Source organism: Neovison vison, chromosome 6 (assembly GCF_020171115.1).
Source record: "Neovison vison isolate M4711 chromosome 6, ASM_NN_V1, whole genome shotgun sequence".
Classification (NCBI taxonomy): Eukaryota; Metazoa; Chordata; class Mammalia; order Carnivora; family Mustelidae; genus Neogale; species Neogale vison.
The window spans coordinates 1,820,745-1,839,876 of record NC_058096.1 but is presented as its reverse complement, the minus strand read 5'-3'; the positions used below and the strand labels follow the sequence as shown (position 1 = coordinate 1,839,876).

At 60.2% G+C, this 19,132-nt stretch overlaps 1 protein-coding gene across 4 annotated transcripts in view; it reads left to right on the top strand.

Annotated features, from left to right (window-relative positions):
• Positions 1–19,132, top strand: part of TRPM2 (transient receptor potential cation channel subfamily M member 2) — a 58,839-nt gene that overhangs the window by 28,515 nt on the left and 11,192 nt on the right. For all 4 annotated transcript variants that reach the window (XM_044250784.1, XM_044250783.1, XM_044250781.1 and 1 more), the window contains 14 exons: positions 1,519–1,621; positions 4,658–4,779; positions 4,993–5,346; positions 7,479–7,616; positions 8,916–9,045; positions 9,196–9,341; positions 9,801–9,913; positions 10,389–10,602; positions 11,383–11,501; positions 11,961–12,093; positions 12,510–12,681; positions 16,578–16,761; positions 16,988–17,169; positions 17,414–17,546. In XM_044250784.1, coding sequence (XP_044106719.1) covers positions 1,519–1,621; positions 4,658–4,779; positions 4,993–5,346; positions 7,479–7,616; positions 8,916–9,045; positions 9,196–9,341; positions 9,801–9,913; positions 10,389–10,602; positions 11,383–11,501; positions 11,961–12,093; positions 12,510–12,681; positions 16,578–16,761; positions 16,988–17,169; positions 17,414–17,546 — 2,243 coding nt within the window. The remainder of the gene's footprint in view (positions 1–1,518; positions 1,622–4,657; positions 4,780–4,992; positions 5,347–7,478; positions 7,617–8,915; positions 9,046–9,195; positions 9,342–9,800; positions 9,914–10,388; positions 10,603–11,382; positions 11,502–11,960; positions 12,094–12,509; positions 12,682–16,577; positions 16,762–16,987; positions 17,170–17,413; positions 17,547–19,132) is intronic.

Genomic DNA, 19,132 nt, shown 5'->3' with positions numbered 1-19,132 from the left:
GGCGGCACAGTGACCTCGTTCTCGTGGGCGTGACCTGTGGTCTCTGAGCTACCGCGACCGATTCCGATGTTGCCTGAGACGCTTTGCCCTGAGCGCAGCTCCGCCTGCAAAGACGGGCGGAGGTCCCGCGGTGAGCAAGGGCTCAGCTCCAGACGCGCCGGTGGGCCTGGGCAGGTGCGCCCTGGGGCCTCTCCCGAGTCAGTTTATAGATTATTCAGGCAATTCTTAGAACTGATCCTAACCCACTGCTGTCAACAGGCCTGCTTCCATCCGCTCTCCATTGCCGACTCAAAGCCCTAAAACGGTCTCGTACGAATCCGTCTCAAGCCTCGCCGTTCACTGTCATTCTTGTTCTGGGGGACGGGGGCCCCCAGCTACAGAGTCACGATCCGATATTCATTCAACAAACCTCAGAGCGTTGGTCTATGCTGTGGGTGGCGGCGGGAGCGAATACGAGGGTCTTGCTCCCCCCGATGCTGCCGCTGGCGGGCGCGGACATCTGCCGCGGGGGCTGGGGCTCGTGCGGGGGGCTTGCCGCCGACGCCAGAGAGCTGTGTGTCAACAGGAAATTGTTGGCTCCCTCTGAGCGCTGCTTTTCTTGTCCTGAAAAAATGCACAATTATTGCTTAAGCCCAGAGGACAAAGTGGTTGGTGCTGTGTCCACACACGTGAGCGCCAAAGCTGGGAGTACTCGCACTCTCACCCGGGGCTGGGGTGACTCAGGAGACGTTATTTCAGCGGGCGGGGGTGGGGTCTTGGGGAGGGGGACGGCAGGGGGAAGTATTTTGGAGTCGATGAGAAAGGTGGCCCGAGGGATGGGGAAGGTTGGGGTCTTAGAGGAGGTGGAGGGAGGAGGGAGGCCAACCTGAAGGTGGGAGGTGGGGCCAGGCTGGGGGCAGAGGCAGCGGTGGGGGGAGGGGAGGCTGGGCGAGGCCGGCTGGGGGGCCGGGGAGAGAGGTGGGCAGCTGGGCTAGATGTGCTCGTGAAAGGCTGGCCCTGGCCTCCGGGTGCACAGGGCGGGGCGGCAGGCTCAGAGGTGACAGATGGAGGGACGGAGGGATGTAGTAGGCGGCTGGACATACAGATGGGTAGGTAGTAGGACGGACAGACGGGTGGGTATGTGGACAGGCCGGTAGGTGGGTGGGGGCTGACTGGGTGGCTGGGCGGGTGGGCAGGCAGGTAGGCAGGTGGGGAGGGCGGGGCCCCGGCAGGAGGAGGGGGGGGCGGTCTCAGGGTCAGTGATATTGGGCCTTCAGCAGACAGTCTCCGGTCGGGGTGAAACTCCTGAGCCCTGGGGGTGTTGCCACTGGTGACTGCTCGGGAACGGTGCCTGTACGTGTCTTCACCTTCACCGTCTGGGCCGCGGGGAGGCGAGGCGCTGTGCTCAGGCCGTCCCCGCAGGCCAGACTCGGGCCGGGGCTCGGCCGCTGTCTGGGGTCTCGATTCTGCAGGTGACTTGTGAGGAGGCGGGGGGCCCGCTTGTCACCCCAGAGCCCACTCGGGCCATGTTTGTTGCAGATTCAGGACATCGTCCGGAGACGGCAGCTGCTGACCATCTTCCGGGAAGGCAAGGACGGCCAGCAGGACGTGGACGTGGCCATCCTGCAGGCCTTGCTGAAAGGTGAGGGTCAGGCAAGTGGGGCAAGAGGGGGAAGCGGAAGGGGGGGCTCGGGACCCCGAGTTTGCACGAGCCGAGGAACCGAGCCCTGGTCAGACGTGCTGGTCCGAGGGCAGCTGTGGTGGACGGCGCTGCGGCCCACCTCACTCTCCTGCCTGGTGGGGGGAGGGGTGCCCGCCTCCGGTGTTGGGGGTCCGGGCCCCTTTCTGCAGCTTCTCTGCTTCACTGGGACCCGAGGGCGGCCACACTGAGGTGCCCCCCGGTCGTCCCAGCTGCACACACGATTCCGGGTGTCGGGAGGCCTGCGCCTGCCCCCACGCGTCCTCGCATGCGGGAGGGACGCCCCACCCCGACAAAGCTCCGCCCACGGCAGCCAAGCGTCCCCCCCTCCCCTCCTGGAGGAGCACAGATGCCCCCGTCCCTCCCGCGGGCTCCGATGGGGCTGCAGGCGTCCGGCTGTTCTGCCCGCGGGCCGCTGGTCACCCTCGAGGGACGCGAGCCGGGTGGCAGGGCCGGAAGCTCTGGGGGGACTGTCTCCGACCCGGGATTTGCTCCGCACCCTCCTCCTGACCTGAAACCTCACGGAACCAGCGAGATGGTTAAAACCAGGACCGGGGCTCCCGTTGGACGACCTCCGGCCAGGGAGACAGGGGAGGGGGAGGAGCTGGTGGAGTAGGTCAGCCCCGTGAGGACGGCCGTGCGGCAGAGCAGGAGCTGGGACGCCGCGGTGGGCCCCGCGGGCCCCGCCGGCAAGGACATGGGCTGCCGGGGAGCCGGTGCGAACGTCCGCATGACCACATGGGCTTGGCGGTCTCACCTCGTGCCGCCCGACCCTTCCCTCTGTTCACAGACGGGGCCGCGAGGGCGGCTGCCCCTCCTAGCCTTCTGTGAAGTGGCCCAAGGAGCAAGAAGACGGGCACCGGGCTGCCCGCGTCGGGTCAAACCCCCTCGAAGGCGGGGACAGGGGTTCCCGGGGCCCTGAGTGTGGCCATTGTGCGCAGCGCTGGAGAGGGACGGACCCCCGCCCACGGGGGAGGTGGACCCCAACGTCTGCTCCCCGAGGGTGCTCCCGGGGCGTCCAACGCTGCGAATCGTGGTTTTTCTGGGGTGCGCGCCAAGTGGGAAGGGCGGCCTGGAGCCTCAGGGGCATTGGAAGTTCTATTTCTTGATCCTGGTGGTGGTTACACGCGGGTGTAGACGTCAGCCAGAGTCACTGAGCGGCACACTTCAGGCTGTGAAGCTGAGGTGCGCCGGCCTCCGTGGGCGTCAGGGAGAGCTTGTTGGCATCCGTGCCGTGCGGTCCAGCCGCCGTGGACGGTGCCTCCCATGTCCCATCCCGGGGAGAGCGGGTCCTGGGAGGGTATTTGTTCTGGAAGCAACAGGCTGTGGCTGGTTGCTCGGGAGAAAGGCCGCGGGACGGTGGGGGAAGGGACTCTCTCTGTCACGGGAGCACGTACGAGAAATAGAAACACGTGGACACACATACACGGTTTTCCAGTGACAACCCTTTAAAAATCTCCTTCCTTGAAGTGCGGCTTGTACACGGTCACTGTCCCCCATCCTGGGTGACCGCGATGTGCACTTGGACAGGTCTGCTTCCTGCGCACCCACCCAGTCCGGCACGGGGCACATCCCCCCACCCCCCGAAAGCTCCCTGTGCCTCCGTGGGCCTGGGGCAACCCTTTCTCTGCGTCTGTCCTTCTAGACGGCCCTCCCAGTGCCAGAGCCTCACGTAAACGGAACCATGCACACCACTCCCCCGGGGCTCCCTTCTGCGGCTCAGGGCGACGTTCTGGAGCTCCCTCCGCGTTGTCGCCTGTCTCGGAACTCGGTTCCTTTCTGCCGTGAGTGGTCCTTGCCACCAGGTGTCCCGTTCGGGGGCCGCGGGGCTCGCAGGCCGCCTCCAGCATGAGGCTGTTGTTAGTAAAGCCGCTGTTTGCCCTCGTTTCTCTGGGGACCGCGTCCAGGAGTGGGATTTCTGGTTGTTTATGGTAAGCGGATGTCGAACTTGATAAGAAACCACCAAACTGTTTTCCAACAAGATCGCCGCACTTCTCCCCTCGCCCGGGTGCCCGCGGGGCCAGCAGCTGGGCGTCCTCACCGCCCCTCGACGCAGCCCGCGGTCTGGGGGCACGCGACAGCTCGGCGTGGTTTGAGTTTGCTTCTCCCCACGGCCGGCGGCGTCCGGGCTCGCTGGCCGCGCACGTGTCATCCTGGCGACAGGCGTCTCAGGTCTTCTGTCCGCTTTGTTTGGTTATGGGTCGTCTCATCGTGAGCCGCGGGAGTTCTTGGCGTACTCGGGTACAGATCCTGCGTCGATACTCGCCCTGGGGTGTGTTGGGTCCAGGCCCCCTTCCCTAGTTCCTTCACGGTGTCTTCGGCGAGCGGAAGGCTCGAGTCTTACCGGAGCCCCGTCGGTCCGTTCTGTCCCGTCTGGCTCATGCTGTCCACACCCGCGCAGCTGCTCCACGCGGCAGCTCCGTGGGCTCCGCCTTCCTGTCCCGTCTCACGCTGCGTCTCGCACTGGCTTCTGTGTCTGCTGTGCAGAAAGGGTCAAGTTCCTGTTTCCTTCCCCAAATCACCACCCAGGCTCTAGGGTATAAAGCCAGCGAGGGGAGCAGGAACTCACTGGCAGAATGTCCACGGCGAGAGCCCGGCCAAGCTCTGGTTTTGCACCCAAGGCGGAAAGGGAGCTGACGCATGGGCAGGGGCACCGCAAACGTTCCTGCGGAAACGCCTGCCTGTCTGACGCGGTGCCTTCTTCTGGGGGCCGACGGGCTTGACCAGGTGGGGGCGGGGGTGAGCCAGGGCGATGCCCCAAACCCAGAGATTCTCCAGCTCCAGCACTGACGGGAAGTGAGCCTCCAGGAAGGTGGCGGGGGCGTGAGGGGTCTGGCCGCTGGACGCACGCCTCAGTCAGAGTCACGGAGAGACGGGGCTTGGCGACAGGTGCCTCCCTGTCTGACTTTGGCAAATGGCGGGGAAGGGGCTTCGAGGCCCAGACCGAAGCCCCCCGACATGACCACGTTTTACCTGCAGCCTCTCGGAGCCACGACTACTTTGGCCACGAGAACTGGGACCACCAGCTGAAGTTGGCCGTGGCGTGGAACCGCGTGGACATCGCCCGGAGTGAGATCTTCTCCGGTGAGCGGCAGTGGAAGGTAAGGCCCCTGCGCGGCCCTGTGGTGGGCCTTATTGGCCGGCAAGAGCGAGGACAGGCCCTGGAGGGGGCCTCTGTCCACCCCAGCCCCGGTCCTGGTGGAGAGCGCTCCGGGCCGCTTCCTCCCTTCCCGAGCCAGGGACCGCAGCGCTCCGGTTCCAGCGGCCCCGCGATGGGGTGTGTGCGGGCTGTGCCCCACGGTGCTCTCTCCCAGCCTTCAGAGCTGCACCCCGTGATGATGGCGGCCCTCATCTCCAACAAGCCCGAGTTCGTGAAGCTCTTCCTGGAGAACGGCGTGCGGCTGAAGGAGTTCGTCACGTGGGACACCCTGCTCTCCCTGTACCAGCACCTGGACCCCTCCTGCCTGTTCCACAGCAAGCTGCAGAAGGTGCTGGCCGAGGAGCCCGAGCGGCCGGCCGGCGGGCCCACCGTCCCCCACGTGCAGATGCACCATGTGGCCCAGGTGCTCCGGGAGCTTCTGGGGGACTTCACGCAGCCGCTGTACCCCCGGCCTCGGACTGGCGATCGGCCCCGGCTCCTGCTCCCCGTGCCCAACATGAAGCTCAACGTGCGTGCTGGTGACCCCCTCCTGCTGCCCCCCTCCACCGCTGGGCCTGGGTGCTGGGCTGCCGCTAGTCCTTAGTGCTTCTGCTTAAAGAAATGATCTCTTATTTCCATTGGAAAGGAAACGTGCTCCTCATCTTGGTCTGTCAGGGCCGCCATCCCCAAATACCGTAGACTGGGGGCTTAGACAGCATCTGGTCTCCCACAGTCCAGAGGCTGAAGCCCACGGTCGAGGCGTCAGCAGGCTTGGGGCCTGGTGGGGCCTCCCTCCCGGGCTTGAGGACGGCCGCCTTCTTGCCACGCCTGCGTGTGGTCTTCATTCGGTGGGCGGGCGGAGAAATAGAGAGCAATGGAGGACACCATCTTCTCTTCTTCCAGGGACACCAGTCCTATGAAATCAGGGCCACAGTCACCTCCTGAGATGCCCCGTCTCCAAACACAGTCACTCTAGGAGGCGGGGCTTCAACATACAAATTTTGGGGACACGTCTCAGTCCATGCTTCTCCCTTTCTAGAAATCTCAAACAGTACAAATGGTAATGTGGGGGAAGTGGTCCCCCTCATGCCTCAGACCCCCCGTCCTGGCCACCATGTGGTCAGGTCAACATGATTCCACCACAGCACTGTAAGGATGCCCAGCACGTGCACTGCAGCACAGGAAAAGTCGTTTTCTAGTCTCTGTCCATATTTGATGGGAATCCTGCAGCATCTCAGTGCTAAGTGGGAGGCTGGGTTTGCATTCACATTACCGAGTATCCTCCTCCCCGGTTATTTAGGCTTTTACAAATGAAGCCCAAGTGCTGAGTTTTATCCGGTGCCTTTTTTGAACTGGAATGGTTCTTCTTCGTTAAATTATGAATTTGCTGAATTATTTCAACAGATTTCCTGATGACAAAACAAACTTATTCTTGTTTTGATCTTAACTTGATTGCTGTGTGACATGTGTTTAGTATGATGCTGAATTATATTGCCAATATTTTCATGTTTTTTTTGCACCAGAATGTCTGAGCCTTTGTTTTATTTTGGAGGCATCTTTGTTAGGTTCTGGTACCAGCTTTATGTGATCCTTGTGAAAACCACTGGGAAACCTTCCTTATTTCTTTGCTCTGGAGCCGTTTATGTGGCTGGAATTCACTGTTCTTACAAGCTCGACAGGCTCGCCTATGAGTCCATCAGGGCTCGGGGCCTTTTTGGGTAGTAGTTCTGAGAATTTCCAGTTTCTTTTCTGATAATTTCTCAGTTTAGATTTTCTGTGTGTTCTATGGCCAGATTTGGTTTTTATATCTAGCAGAAAATTAGCCACTTCGTTCAGGTTTTCAGATTCATCTGTTGTTCAGGTGGGCTCTGTCTGAACTCTGGGAGAGAGGGGGTTGTGCCTGGGTTTTATATACTCACCACTCGCTCTTTGAGATTCTAGAGTATTTAAGATGCCCTTTATGAGGTCCAAGCTGGAAGCTCATAGTTAGACATGTCGGTAATTTATTAGTTTAACATAAAGACAAGCCTTCGGGAAATTTCTAAAATTTCTTTAAAAAAGCGGAATTTTGTGTGTCACATGGGGAATGTGTTCTCACTTCTGGAAATGTTTTCCGGACCATCTAAGTAGGTGTTTATGGTTGGATGGGCTAGGAAGCTGGATTCCCATGTCACTGCATAAACTGAGTCTGGGGGGAAGTGCCCACCTGCTCACATGTGACCCTTGTCTGTTCGGCTTTTTCTTGGTGGCCTTCTCTGCAGGAGACACTGTGTAGATTCCCTTGAGGAACTCACAGCCATGAATCTCTAACAGACTCTGTGCTAGAAGTTGACTACCCAGAAAGGCTTTGATGCCATCAGAAAAGACTCAGGAAACTCGAGGTGCCTGGTGTGTAAGGAAGAGGCTAGGCCAGGAGTTAGCTGGGCTTTCCACTTTCTGAATGTTTCCATGTGTCTCCGGAGGGACGGTTTTAAATCTCTGGTGTGCATGAAATCAGTCTAAGTTGGTGTTGAAACTGCAGGTTGCTGAGCTCAGCCTCCAGGGACGGTGGTTCTGGGAAGGTGCCGACCTGGGCTCAGGGCTGCACCCTCAGCAGGCCCACTGGGGTGACCGACAGTACTGGGGGCCTAGGAGAGGTTCTGAATGTTCGCTGCTCTCTAGATGCAGGGAGTGAGCCTCCGGTCCCTCCACAAGCGTTCCTCAGGACATGTGGCCTTCACCATGGACCCAGTCCGCGATCTTCTCATTTGGGCCATCGTCCAGAGTCGTCGGGAGCTGGCGGAAATCATCTGGGCCCAGGTAACTAGGCCCGTTTCTCAAGAAGCACGGCTGCGTGTGGACCGGCAACAGGGCTCCGGCCAGGCAGTGTGTCCGGAAAGCCCAGGGCCAACAGCAAGTAGAGGAGTGTGCGGCTTTGGAGCGGGGCGGGGCTGCCCATGACCACAGAGGGGACCCAGGGTGCACAGTGTTGGAGGACAGAGAGCCGGGCTCAGGCAGGAAAAGAAATTTAGGGAGGTGTGCTGCCTCCTGTCCTTCTGTCCAGGGCGGAGGCTGTGTGTGCGGGCACAGTTCGGAGCAGCCACCTGCCATGGCCCACACGGGGGATGGGGGTTGGTGGTCACCCGTGCCGTGGCCAGCCTGCTCCGTGGCGACCCTGCAGAAGGTGATATCCCTGGGGCCTGCGTCCTTCCACTGACCGTGAGGGGTGTCGACAGAGTCTGTGACTCAGATGGGGAGCGAGCCCCGAGTGAGCCTGCCCTGAGCCCCTCTGTGGGCTGCCTGGGACATCGGCCCTCAGCCTTCTGGGCTGTTATCACTAGGCCATGGGCAGCTTCATGGTCATGATGGGGGACGGCCAGGCCCAAGGCCCCCACATATGGCCCTCCTTTACTTCTGCAGATTCTCTTCTTACAGGGAAATTCAAGTGTAGTTTTTTCTCCGAGAGATCCCTACATCTCAGCATTGGCATTTCCAAGTTGCTTTTGTGGAACTGGCCCTTCCCCAGTGTCACCAGTGTCTACCCTCTCGGTGGTCTTGGGAGGCTTATCCTCTCCCAAGGCCCTTGGTGTGTCAGTGGCAGAGCTGATCCTGCCTGTGGCCTCGGGTGTGCTCTGTGGGTCTCAGTGCGCGGGGGGATTTCCAGGATCCGCCACCAGCCCCTTGTCCTAGACCAGACAGTGCTTCTGGGCTATGCTTGGAGAGCCTCCCTTGAGATGTTCTCGGCATCCCTGTCTGGGACCGGCAGAGCCACTGAGGCTGGGCGCCCAGAGCCTGAAGGAGACCTGCGTGGACCTGGTCCTGTTTCTGCCCTTTAGCCCTGGGCCTGGGGTTTACCTGATGCCCAGGCCGTGCTGGGACTTGTGCCATCAGGGCCGTGCTCTGGGTGGGCAAGCAGACCCTTCCGCCTGGCCAGTGCGGGAGACTGGATCTCCGGCTCAGGCTCACCTACTGATTTGGGGGGGCCCAAGTGGTTTATATGGACGGGGCCCGGCACGTAATCACCTAGTGGCCCACATCGCCTCCTCACCCCCAGGCAGTGTGTCTGGGGCTCCGGGGCTGGACTGTCTGGGTTCTCAGGGTGGCTTCCCCGGTGCCCAGAGCCAGGACTGCATTGCGGCGGCCTTGGCCTGCAGCAAGATGCTGAAGGAGCTGTCCAAGGAGGAGGAGGACACGGACAGCCTGGAGGAGATGCTGGCGCTGGCCAGCGAGTTTGAACACAGAGCCGTCGGTGAGCTTATGGGGCCGGCCGGGGACCGCGGCCCGGCCCTTCACACGCTGCCCTGGGGTCCTCGTTCTCGGTCCTGCCCAGACCGTGGCATCTGGAGGAGCCAGTCCCCGACGCCATCCCCGGCTCAGACACGGATCTTCCTTCTGCCAGGGGTGTTCACCGAGTGCCACCGGAAGGACGAGGAAAGGGCACAGAAACTGCTCACCCGTGTGTCGGAGGCCTGGGGGAGGACCACCTGCCTGCAGCTGGCCCTGGAGGCCAAAGACATGAAGTTCGTGTCTCACGGAGGCATCCAGGTGACCCTCTGAGGCTCACTTCCGGGAGGAGCTGTGGGCGCTGACGCATCCTCCTATTCACCTCCCGGCGCTCGGGTCCCAGTGCTGTGGCCCCCTGGGGGCCTGGGGACAAGGCCTGGCCCTTGATCGTGTGCTCCCCTCCTGTTTTGCCCGTGAGGAAACTGATGCTAAGAGAGGGGGTGGTGGGTGGTGAAGGCTCAGCCCCACGGGGCTGTTCCCACCTGGGAGCCCGCAGACCTCCGGGTGGCCCCAGCCCATACCCCGGGGAAAGGCTGGCCGGGCCTGGAGCCTCTTCCTCAGCCGCGGAAGACAGGCTCTGCCTGCGCTGCCCACCACGTGCGGCGGGGCTCAGAGCACTGGGGACCACGCGGGCACTCCGCACGGAGCAGACGCGGCACGGCCCGCAGGGGTGCGCACAGGCAGCGCCCGCTCTTCTGAAGCTGCCTCCACTGTCCCCAGGCTTTTCTAACCAAGGTGTGGTGGGGCCAGCTCTGTGTGGACAACGGGCTCTGGCGGGTGATCCTGTGCATGCTGGCCTTCCCGCTGCTCTGCACCAGCTTCGTCTCCTTCAGGTACAGCCTGGCTGCTGGGCGGCCGCAGGGCCCGCAGACCTTCCTTCCTGATGTGCTGGCAGGGGGCAAGTCGCGTCTGTCCCCATGGCTGCCCCCGGGTCCGGGCGTGCGGGCGGGAGGCCGAGGGAGGGTCCCCCGCTGTGGGAGCGCCCACGTGCCCTGAGCGCCCGCCCTGCCCTGCCCTGCGCTGAGCTCCCACCGGAGCCCAGCGTTTCATTTCCATCCTAGCGACCCCAGAGCCAAAGGGCTCTTTCAGGGCCCTCCCTTCCGTGGCGCCGTCTGGGGGAGCCGTCTACGTGCTGCATAGGCAGGGTCAGTGGGCTGCCTGGACGCAGGCTGTGTCCCCGAGCTGCTGTCCCTGCCGTGTGACGGGAGCACAGGAGCACTCTGGCCCCACTCCTCGGGGGAGGCAGAGGTCCTTGGGGCTCTCAGGCCCCCGCAGCCTTGCCGTCTGCCCCCGGCCTCTGCCCTGCAGGGAGAAGAAGCTGCAGGCCGGGAGGGGCCTGCTCCGGGTCCGCGCCTTCTTCAGCGCCCCCGTGGTCATCTTCCACCTCAACATCCTGTCCTACTTCGCCTTCCTGTGCCTCTTCGCCTACGTGCTCATGGTGGACTTCCAGCCCGCGCCCTCGTGGTGCGAGTGCCTCATCTACTTCTGGCTCTTCTCTCTGGTGTGTGAGGAGCTGCGACAGGTGTGCCCTGCCGGCCCCTTCTCCACTTCCCCACATCCCCAACCCACAGGGACTGTCCTCTGGTCCCCACCCCCAGCTGGGAGCGCCTGGCCCCGGGACCCGCAGCTGGGTCACTTTTGTGGGTGGGCTCACGGTAGGCTCACCAGGCACCCAGACGCTGCTGCCGGGGCCTGGGGCAGCCTCAGAGCTCCTGGGAGGCAGGTGCAGAGGGAGGTGAGGAAGGCAGGTGCGGAGGGAGGTGCGGGGAGGCAGGTGCAGAGACAGGGGCGGAGGCAGGTGCAGGAAGCAGCACTGTCCCACTGGGCTCTTCCCAGCTTGCCTCCGGCTGCACCATTCCTGAAGCCAGATCCCCTCCCAGGGACAAAGCTCCAGTGTCACAGGTGGCAGCTCCAGAGTGGGGGTCTCACGTGCCCTCTGCTCTGAGTCTGACCATCTCCGGGACCTCTCCCTGGCCCACCCCGCCGCCAGGGTCCCACCCTTCCCGGGGTCCTGGGGTCCGTTGGGAGCTAGCTGGCTCCCGACAGAGAGGACGGACGGCCCCCAAGAACACGGACATTTGTGGGCTGAGCAGGGCTGGGATCGGTTGCAGGACGGGCTCAGGGTGCCGGGCAACACCTCTGCCTGGAGCTCCTCCCCCCTCCTCCTCCACCCGGGGGACACGGGAACAGGGGAAATCTGTCCCCTCCCTGGCTGGCCTCGCTGTCTGGGAAGGAGCAAGTGTTCTTACCGTCCTGGTGCCGATGGTGACGACATCAGGCCCCTAACCGCGCCCTCTCTCAGCTCTTCTACGACCCCGACGAGCTTGGGCTGACGAAGGTGGCGCTTCTGTACTTCAGCGACTTCTGGAACAAACTGGACGTCGGCGCCATCTTGCTCTTCGTAGCAGGACTGACCTGCAGGTGAGCGGCTCGGTCTCCCCTGGGCCTCCCGTCCTCGACGGCAGCCCCGAGGGCTCCGGTCCCCTGGGGCGTGTTTGTCATCTGTCTGGTGGGCAGACGCTCCCCGGGGCCGGCGGAGGAGCAGAGAAGGGGCCGGAGCTCCTGGGGCCCAGGGGCCCTCCCTGGCACCTCCTGCTGTGGCTCTGGCCACTCTGCTGTCCCTCAGGGCCCCGTGCGTCCCTGCCACCATCCCGTTCTCCATGAGGCAAGAGGCCAAAGCAGGGCCCGCCTGCCGTGCCCCTGGCTAGGTTTCTGGACTTTTCTGGAGAGCCCCCGGAGGCTCTGCCTCTGAGCTCTACCCCATGCGTGGTACTTTGGGCTCCAGAGGCCTCCAGAGCCACCGTGGGCTTGGGCCGGTGAGCGGGCAGGTGGGCAGGCTCCGGCGTGGCGAGCTGAGGGCCTCGGTTCTGCCCTGGGCAGGCTCATCCCTGGGCTGCTGTACCCGGGACGCATCATCCTCTCCCTGGACTTCATCATGTTCTGCCTCCGGCTGATGCACATTTTCACCGTCAGTAAGACGCTGGGGCCCAAGATCATCATCGTGAAGCGGATGGTAAGGGGACGAGTGGGTCCTGACGCCAGCGGCCGGGGAGAGGCTCCCGGGCTGAGACCGCTGCCAGGTTCCCACGTCCCTGCTTCGCCCTCGGGCTCCCAGCCCTAGCACACCTGTCTCAGGTCCTTGCGTGTCCATCTCCTCTTCCAGGAAGCCTTCCCTGATCGCCACAGCTCGTTCCTTGTCCCTGTTACAGTCCCGGTCACTCTCCTCCGTGGGTCACAGTCCCATCCAGCCCCTTGTGTGGCGCCCGGCACCCTGTGAGGATATGGGGGCTGGCCCAGGATGGGGGGCCCCCGTGTCCCTGCAGTGGGTGTCAGAGACGCCTCCCGGTGCTGCAGGGCCCCGGCCCAGGTGTGCAGGGAGGGGACACGTGGGCGCGTGTGGCTGCAGCTGGGGCCACTGTGTCTCTGCAGATGAAGGACGTCTTCTTCTTCCTCTTCCTGTTGGCGGTGTGGGTGGTGTCTTTTGGGGTGGCCAAGCAGGCCATCCTCATCCACAACGAGAGCCGAGTGGACTGGATCTTCCGGGGGGTGGTCTACCAGTCGTACCTCACCATCTTCGGGCAGATGCCGGCTTACATCGACGGTAGGGCGTGGGGCACGGAGAGCACCGTGCAAAGCTCACAGAAGGATGGGGGGCAGGGGGCGGCGGGTGGCAGCTCCCCAGGGGCCCCGTGTGATGGCATCAGTGGGGCGGGGGGCGTCTGAGCTGAACCCCGAAGCTGTGCTGAGATCCCAGACGGGCCAAGGGTGTGGCCTGGGGTGCTGGGACACCAGCCGACACCCCTCCCCCACACCACATGCCACCCTGTCCCTCCTCCTTCTCTGGACGGGGTCAAGCCTTTTTGCCTACTGAGCTCCTTCTTTTCAGCAGCTTCGCCGAGATAGAATTCGCCGCAAGGCTCCGCTGTATAAAGTGTGCTTTAGCGGTTCTAGTGCAGAGCACGTGCATCACCCACGAAAGACCCCCGTTAGCATCACTCCCCACCCTCGGACTGTTAGCGACCTTTGATCTACTTTCCGTCTGCACAGTCTGTCTTTGCTGCACGTTTCATAGGAACCGGAGAACGCAATATGTTATCTTCGTATCTTGCTTTTTCTTAGCGTAACGTTTTCAGGACTCGCCCAACTTGTAGCCTGCATCGGTATTTAATTCCCGTTTGCTGCTAAGTAATATTCCGTTGTATGCACAGACCACATTTTGTTTATGCATTTGTACGTCGGTGAACACGTGTTGTTTCTACTTTTTAGCTGTTATGAATAACATTGCTGTGAACAGTTACTTATAAGTTTTTGTGCGGGCGTATGTTTTCCTCTTTCTCGGGCGTATATCTCGGACTGGAATGTATACCCGCTGTGTTGTATGCTAAGTCTGTGTTTAGCTTTTTGAGAACTGGCCAAACTATTTTCTCTGGCAGCTGCCCTGTATCTTATGTCCTCACCAGCAATGCACCCAAGGGCCCCCATTTCCACATTCCCTCTGGTTTGTCATTGTTTTTGTTTTCTTCTAGCCGTGGGTGTGAGGTGCATTTCATTGTGGCTCTGATTTGCATCTCCCTTATGCTAAACGATGTGGAGCATCTCTTCACGTGCTCCCTGAGCCATTCGGGGGCGTCTTCTCTGGAGAAATGTCTACTCCCCTCATTGGCCCATGTCTCAAGTGGATTCTTTTTCTTTCTTACTGAGTTACAAGAATTCTTTACATATGCACACCAGTCCCTTCTCATGTGTATGATTTACCAGTATATTCTCGGGTCATCTTGCCACTTTCTTGATGGTGTCCTTCAAAGCACAAACGTTTTTGATTTTGATGCTGTCCACCTTATCAATTGCTTTTTATCATTTGTGTTTATCTCAGAACCCCATGCCTGGTCCAAGGTCCTGAAGAGTTAATGTCTGTGTTGTTATTCCAGAAGTAACAGCTTTTGTTCTTACTTTTGGCCTTTGAGCTGTTTAAACTAGTTTTCTATCCAGTGTGAGGTAAGGGCCATTCTTTTGTATGGAAATTTCTAGTTGTTCAAGCACCACATACTGAAAAAACCATTTCTCCCCATTGAATTGTCTTTGCTCCCTTGTCAAAAATCAGCTGACCATTAGTGAAAGTTTTATCTATAGACTCTCAGCTCTGCTCTGTTGATCACTGTGTTCTCGTGCCAACACCACTGGGTCTTGGCGACTGTAACTTCATAGTAAGTTCCACAATCAGGACATGTGAGTCCTTCAACTTTGTTCTGTTTCAAGATTGCTTTGGCCGCCGGGTCCCTTGGATCCACATGAATTTTTGGATCAGCTTCTCACTTTCCCCAAAAGGCGTCTAGGATTTTGACTGTGAGCGTGGGTTACCTTTCTGCTTATTTAGATCTTTAATTTATTTTAACAATATTTTATAATTTTCAGTGTGAGAGTTACACTCATTTGAAGTTTATTCTTAAGATTTTGATTCTTTTTCATGTTTTTGTAAATAGAATTATTTTATTAATTTCATTTTTGGATTTTTTGTTGGTAGTGTACAGAAATACACTATATTTGCATGTTGATCTGAAGCCGTGCCGAACTTCTTTATAGCTCTCATAGTTTTTAAGTGGATTCCTCGGGATTTACTACATACGAGATCTTGCCCTCTGCAAATAGTGATGCTTTTTACTTGTTCCTTTTCCATCCAACCTTTATTTCTTTTTCTTACTTAATTATCCTGATTAGATCTCCTGATACAACATTGAATAGAAGCGTCCAGAACAAACATCTTTATGTTGTTCCTGATCTTAGAGGGAAAAGCTTTCAATCTTTCACTGCTAAGTACGATGTTCACTGTGGGGTTTTTTGTAAATGTCCTTCATCAGAGTGAGGAAGACCTTCTGTCCCTAGTTTCTGGAGTGCTTTTATTATAAACGCGTATACAATTTTGTCAAACACTTTTTCTGCATCCGTTGAAATGTTCACATGATTTAGTTCTTTGCGCTATTCGTGTGGTGTGTTGTAGTCATTGATTTCCAGACGTAACGCCAACTCTGCCCTCCTGGGATCTATCTCACTCGGTCATGGAGTATAATTCTTTTTATGTGTTGCTGGATTCAGTTTGCCGGCATTTTGGGGAGGGTTTTTGCATCTATGTTCAGTTTTGTTTTGTGTGGTTGCGGTATCACGGGGATACTGCCCTCAGAACGCGTTATCTGTGTTCCCTTGTCCGTCCTATTTGGGAAAAGTTTGTGAAGGGCTGGTTTTAATTCTTCAGACATTCAGTAGAATTCACGAGTGAAGCCCTCTGGGCCGGAATGATGCTTTGCGCGAAGGTTTGAGTTATAACGTCCGTCTTTTTACCTGTTTCAGGTCCGCTTGTACCTCTCGTCTCCTCTTCAGTCGCTCCCGGTGCTCCGTCTCGCGCCGGGAGTCTGCCCGTTTCTAAGCTGTCTACTTTGTGAGCACCCAGCTCTGCGGCGTTTCCTTAGACTTCTTCTGACTTGTGTGGGGTTGGTAGTGCTGTTCTCTCTTCCTTGTACGTTGAGCGATTCAACCCCCTCCCCGCGGACCGTCTAGGTAAAGGGCTGTAATCTTCTCAATCTTTTCCAGGAGCCAGATCTTGGTTTTATGGATTTTCTTTGTTGTTTTCTTATTCTGTCTTTTATTTGTTGGCCTTCTGGTCATCTGATCTTTCTTATTTCCTTCTTTCTGCTGGCTTTGGGTCTGGTTTACCTTCCGTTTTTAAGTTTCCTGAAAGGGGAAGGGTGTGTTGTGGTGTGGTCTTGTTCTCCTTAGCAGCGCCTGTTTGCTGGGGCTGGGGGAGATCAGCAAAACAGACACGGGCTGGTGGGAGGTACAGACTTCCAGGCTCTAAAAACGAGCGCATGCTCATTGTTGCAAAAATGTTAAATCCAAAGTAAATATAAAGAATAAAGTTGTCTGTAAGCGCATTTCCCCGGGGTAACTGCCCTTAAGGACTGCCGCTAGAGATGCCCTCTCGGGAGTGTTTTTAGGTGTACAAGCTGGACACATATTTATGTTTTATGGTCTCCCATACCCTTCCCTTGGCTACGGATGGGGCACTACACTTCGGTTGGTCCCCCGTTGCGTAGGTCAGCACGTGGCCTGTGCCACACAGTTCCCTCCCCCGCCTCCCTCCTCATTGCGGTGACTGTTCATTTTCTCGGTCCAAATTCTGTCCCATGTCCCTGGGCTCTCTGTGGTTGGAGCCTGCATCACCCCTCCTGGGGCTGGCTTCTGCCCAGGAGCCCAGGACGTGCCCCAGAGGGGTCAGCCGTGTGCCAGGCAGGGGCCTCCGCCAGGCTGGAGTGTGGGTCTGGCTCCAGGGCCTTCCTCTCTCCTTGGCAGCCACGCTTCCTGCCCATGGAGGATGCTTGGGTGTGGACAGGCACCTCTCTCTGGGCCAGAGCAGACAGCTGAGGACAGCCCGCTGTGGGGGTGTCCAGGCCCCAGGGATGCTCACTGCCCAAGGGACACTCGTGACTCTGTGCCCCCGACCCTCAGGTGTGAATTTCAGCCTGGACCAGTGCAGCCCCAACGGCACGGACCCCTACAAGCCCAAGTGTCCCGAGAGCGACACCGTCCGGCACGAGCCTGCCTTCCCCGAGTGGCTGACGGTCACCCTGCTGTGTCTCTACCTGCTGTTCACCAACATCTTGCTGCTGAACCTCCTCATTGCCATGTTCAAGTGAGGGCCCCCCGCGGGGCGCTGGGGGCCACGGGGAAGGGAGCCTCCTGGGGGCGTGGGACCCAGCTGGCGTATCTTTGCTTCAGGAATTGCCCTCCGGGGTGCCGTGTGTTTGCTTTTCATGGGCCGCCCCCCTGGGTCCCCCAGAACCCCCCAGGCAATGCTGTGGGCAAATCTGAGGGTCCCCCCGGCTCTCCCGTGACCCACGCCCCTTGCCTCCTGCCAGCTACACGTTCCAGCAGGTCCAGGAGCACACGGACCAGATCTGGAAGTTCCAGCGCCACGACCTGATAGAGGAGTACCACGGCAGGCCCCCCGCGCCGCCCCCCTTCATCCTCCTCAGCCACCTGCACCTGTTCATCAAGAGGGTCGTCCTGAAGGTGCCCGCCAAGAGGCACAAGCGGCTCAGTGAGTCCCCTCCCTCTGATGTCCCGAGCACGTCCTCCGCTGTCTCGGGTCTCGGGGCGCAGTGGGGGGCCTGTAGAGGGTGTGGTGGCTCCTTCTAGAACCTGGGAGACTCCGCGGGCCTCTGACCTCCCCCAGCCCCTCAGTGGACTTGGGGTGGGCTCCCCCTGCCTTCCTCCCGGCCGGGGCCCCTCCCAATGCCCCCCATGGGGCGGCCGGGTCCCTCCATGTGCCCCTGGCCCTGCAGAGAGCAAGCTGGAGAAGAATGAGGAGGCCGCGCTCCTGTCCTGGGAGGTCTACCTGAAGGAGAATTACCTGCAGAACCAGCGGTACCAGCAGAAGCAGAGGCCAGAGCAGCAGATTCAAGACATCGGCGAGAAGTAGGGTAGCCCCTGTGGCCACGGGGCGGGAAACCCCTACAGCTCCAAGTCGTGCTTGTGGGCCACAGCCCACCTGGGCCTGGTCCCTGGGGCGGGGAAACCTGTGTCCTCCGGCTGTCCCACGGCCTCTTCTCTGGGTCCTTGGGAAGACTGGACCCCGCGCGGTGGGGAGGAGGGAGAAGGTCACCCGCGCTGCGGGCAGGGCTGACCCCTGTGGACAGAGCTGAAGGAGGGGTGTGGGCCAGGGAAGGCCCCCTTGGCCTGGGGGGTGAGCTCAGTGACCTTGTGGGCACACGGCCTTGCTGCCACTTCTGTGGGACTGGGCGGCCCGCCTGGAGCTCAGGCTCGCTGGGTGTCGTCCTCCTGCCCCGAGGTCCTCCCTCCCTTCTTCATTCTGGCGTGAAATTGGTGCTGCTCCCGGCTGTCCGCGTCACCCCTCGGCCCTGATGGGTGTGCGGTCAGCATGTGCCTTGTCGTGGGCCAGGAGGAGGCAGGGGACACGGGCCCCGCAGCGATGCCGGCTCCCACCCCTGGGGCCATTCCTGAGCTGTGCATGGAGAGGGGCGCTGTGGGGCCTTGGGGGGCCATCTGGGGGTGGGCGCCTTGCAGCCAGGCCGAGCGCACCTGTCCTTAGAGCCGTGCACCTGCCCGGCTGGGCCTCTCTTGGCTCCTCCGTGAACGGAGCCAGGATGGCAGCCATCGCTTGGCGCGGTTTCCAGAACACACGGGAGGGAGTGCACGTGTATGGCAGGAGTACATTCTGGCTGGGGACACGGGCCAGCTCTGCGCTGGCCACCTTCCCTCCCTGGCTCAGGGGAGGGATCCGAGGTCCGGGGAGGCCGCGAGGCGCACCCTGGCCCCACAGTCCTGTGGCTGAGCTGAGCCCACCCCTCTCCAGCCACAAAGCGGGGGTGGGGGGTGTCGATGAGGCGGGGTCTCTGGCGAGCTTCTCCTGGTGACACGAGCCATGGGGTCTGAAGACGCTGCGTCAGTGCCCACACGGCGGTCCACGGGTTTCATGGCTCCTGTGGGATTAGGGAGCACGGAGTTGAGGGGAGGAGTGACACCCGGACCCTCGGGATACCTTCCTCCCCTTTCCCTAGAGAACCACTCGAAGCGGTCACCGAAGTGGGGGCTGAGTTTATTGTGGAAGAGCGTCCCCGGCAGGTGGCAGCGGGCACAGCCGGAGGCAGAGCCTGGGCCACGTCTGGCCGTGGAATTAATTACTATAAACGGGCCAGACCAAGGCTGGGGACGCTGCCGTGCTGTAGCCAAGCTGCACAAACCAGACAGATGCTCTGAACCGCGCACTGCCCCTCCCCAACCCTTGCGGCCCAGAAGCGGCTCTGAACTTGGTGCTTCGCCTTCTGGCGTCCTGTGGGCCAGTCACGGCGAGGAGCGTCGCGCATACCTGCATCTCGCCCCCAGGGAGGCCCTACAGGTGTCGAGTGGCCGTGGGCACCGGGGGCAGCAGCTCGCTACGAGACCTCCCTCTCTGGGGCGGGAGGCCGTGTTCATGCTGCACAGAAACGCATGTTGTAGATACTTTCAGGCAGAGGAGAGGAGGCCTGGAGTGAAGGGCGGGA